Source organism: Bison bison, unplaced genomic scaffold (genome assembly GCF_000754665.1).
Source record: "Bison bison bison isolate TAMUID 2011002044 unplaced genomic scaffold, Bison_UMD1.0 scf7180017858770, whole genome shotgun sequence".
Taxonomy (NCBI): domain Eukaryota; kingdom Metazoa; phylum Chordata; class Mammalia; order Artiodactyla; family Bovidae; genus Bison; species Bison bison.
This window is the reverse complement of record NW_011489342.1, coordinates 2,973,449-2,975,218: the sequence shown is the minus strand read 5'-3', so window position 1 is coordinate 2,975,218 and position 1,770 is coordinate 2,973,449. Positions and strand designations below refer to the sequence as shown.

At 44.6% G+C, this 1,770-nt stretch overlaps 1 protein-coding gene across 1 annotated transcript in view; it reads left to right on the top strand.

Annotated features, from left to right (window-relative positions):
- PRR15 (proline rich 15) overlaps nucleotides 1–912 on the top strand; it is a 16,038-nt gene extending 15,126 nt beyond the window's left edge. The window contains exon 7 of the mRNA XM_010829456.1: nucleotides 5–912. Within this exon, the coding sequence (XP_010827758.1) occupies nucleotides 5–319 (315 nt within the window). The 3' untranslated portion in view covers nucleotides 320–912. The remainder of the gene's footprint in view (nucleotides 1–4) is intronic.
- The last annotated feature ends 858 nt before the right edge of the window (nucleotides 913–1,770 follow it).

The window sequence follows — 1,770 nt, the reverse complement described above, 5'->3', positions numbered from 1 at the left end:
GAAGAAAAACAAGGAGGCCGCCGGGGGTGCGCAGCCGCCAGCCCAGCCTGCCCCCGGGGAACCCGCGCCGCCCGTCCAGGACTGGACGAGCAGTTCCCGGGAGAATCAGCACCCCAGTCTCCTCGGGGGCGCCGGCGAGCCCCACAAGCTAGACAAGTTGGGCGGGGAAAAATCGGGCAACAGCCGCCGAAATTTGAAGATCTCGCGCTCAGGCCGTTTTAAGGAGAAGAGAAAAGTGCGCGCCACTCTGCTCCCCGAGGGAGTCAGGTCCTCGGAGGAAGCGATCTTCCCTGGTGACCCCCACGACGACAAGCAATAGCCCGAGAGCTCCAGGACTCTCTTCCCATTACACCTCCTCAGCCCCCAGTTCTAACCCCGAGAATTCTGACCCTCCCTGTACTGGAGTCTCATCCCACCAAATTCAGAATATTCGCACCAGGCCTCCAGATTTTATTGTCCTGGAAACTGAAGTGACAATTGAGTGTTCCGGTAGTTCACGACTCAAGGATGCTTTAAATATTTTTTCGTGGTAAGAGAAGATACCACAGAGGAACCTGGTATAATTTTTTTTTCCGAAAAACTTCCGTGGCTTTTGCATCCCCCATGGAAATGAGAAGGGTACTTCTCTAAGACACCTTAACTGAAACTGTGCAGCCTTCCAACAAGGTTGGCATGCTCTAATTCTGGACTTGCTATTGGGAAGCAAATCCCAGTGCTATCTTTAATGAGAAATAAAAGAAATGCACTTTGGGAGTATTTCTTCAGGCTTATACCTTAAGTGAAGGGATGGCAGAGAGCAGGAATCATTCTTAAGTAGAAGCGTTTTAAATAAGGCAAGATTGCTTTTAATGTTGACTTGCTAAACTGTACTGCCTATTTTAGTGAGGACTATTAAAACTGTTGCACTGTAAGACTTAAGGTGACTTTTGTATTTTTTTCCATTGCAAGACTGAAACCCATCATACTTAGAAGCAGGCATGCAAAGCCCAAAGTGACAGAGTTAATCATTTGCCACATAACCTGACAGCTCCTCTCAAAAAACTAAAGAGAAGAGAACATGTCTAGAAACTACCAACACCCAACTTGGAATCAGTTAGCTGAAGATTCCTATTTATCAACCAGATTGGAGGAAAAGAGGGAGAGGTGTCAACTCATTATTCCTAAATTTTCTTTTTTACTTCAGTGTATCTTCATAAGGTAGAATAAGTCACCATGCTAATAACAGCTCTTTTAAGTATGTTACTAACCTGACTCACAATTATCTAAAAATACTTATTCAAACAGGTGGACTGAACTCTAAGTTTTTGCAGAGCCAGCTTTTTTCCCCACTCACTTTGCTTTAAAAGCTAATTTCTTCATTCTAAAGTATGCATTTATCTAGTTGCAAAGCCTTAAAGATCTACCAACTTGAAGATTTTTAACAAAAATCTACCTGTTTGCTTTTGTTACAAACTTTAAGTAAAAGAGTAAATGAATACCACTTGCTTCCAGCAAATTATAAGAGCCTTATTGTAGTTAAGATCCCCTGGGACATTTTCCCACCACAATTCAGCTCATTTATTTCATCTAGAAATGCATGGGGGCTTCCCAGGTGATTCAGTGGTAAAGAATCTGCCTACCAGTGCACGAGGCACTGGAGACAGGATTTGATCCCTGGGTTGGGAAGATCTCCTGAAGGAGAGAATGGCAACCCACTCCAGTTTTCTTGCTGGAAAATCCCATGGACATAGAAGCGTGGGGGGCTATAGTCCATGGGGTTGTAAAGAGTCG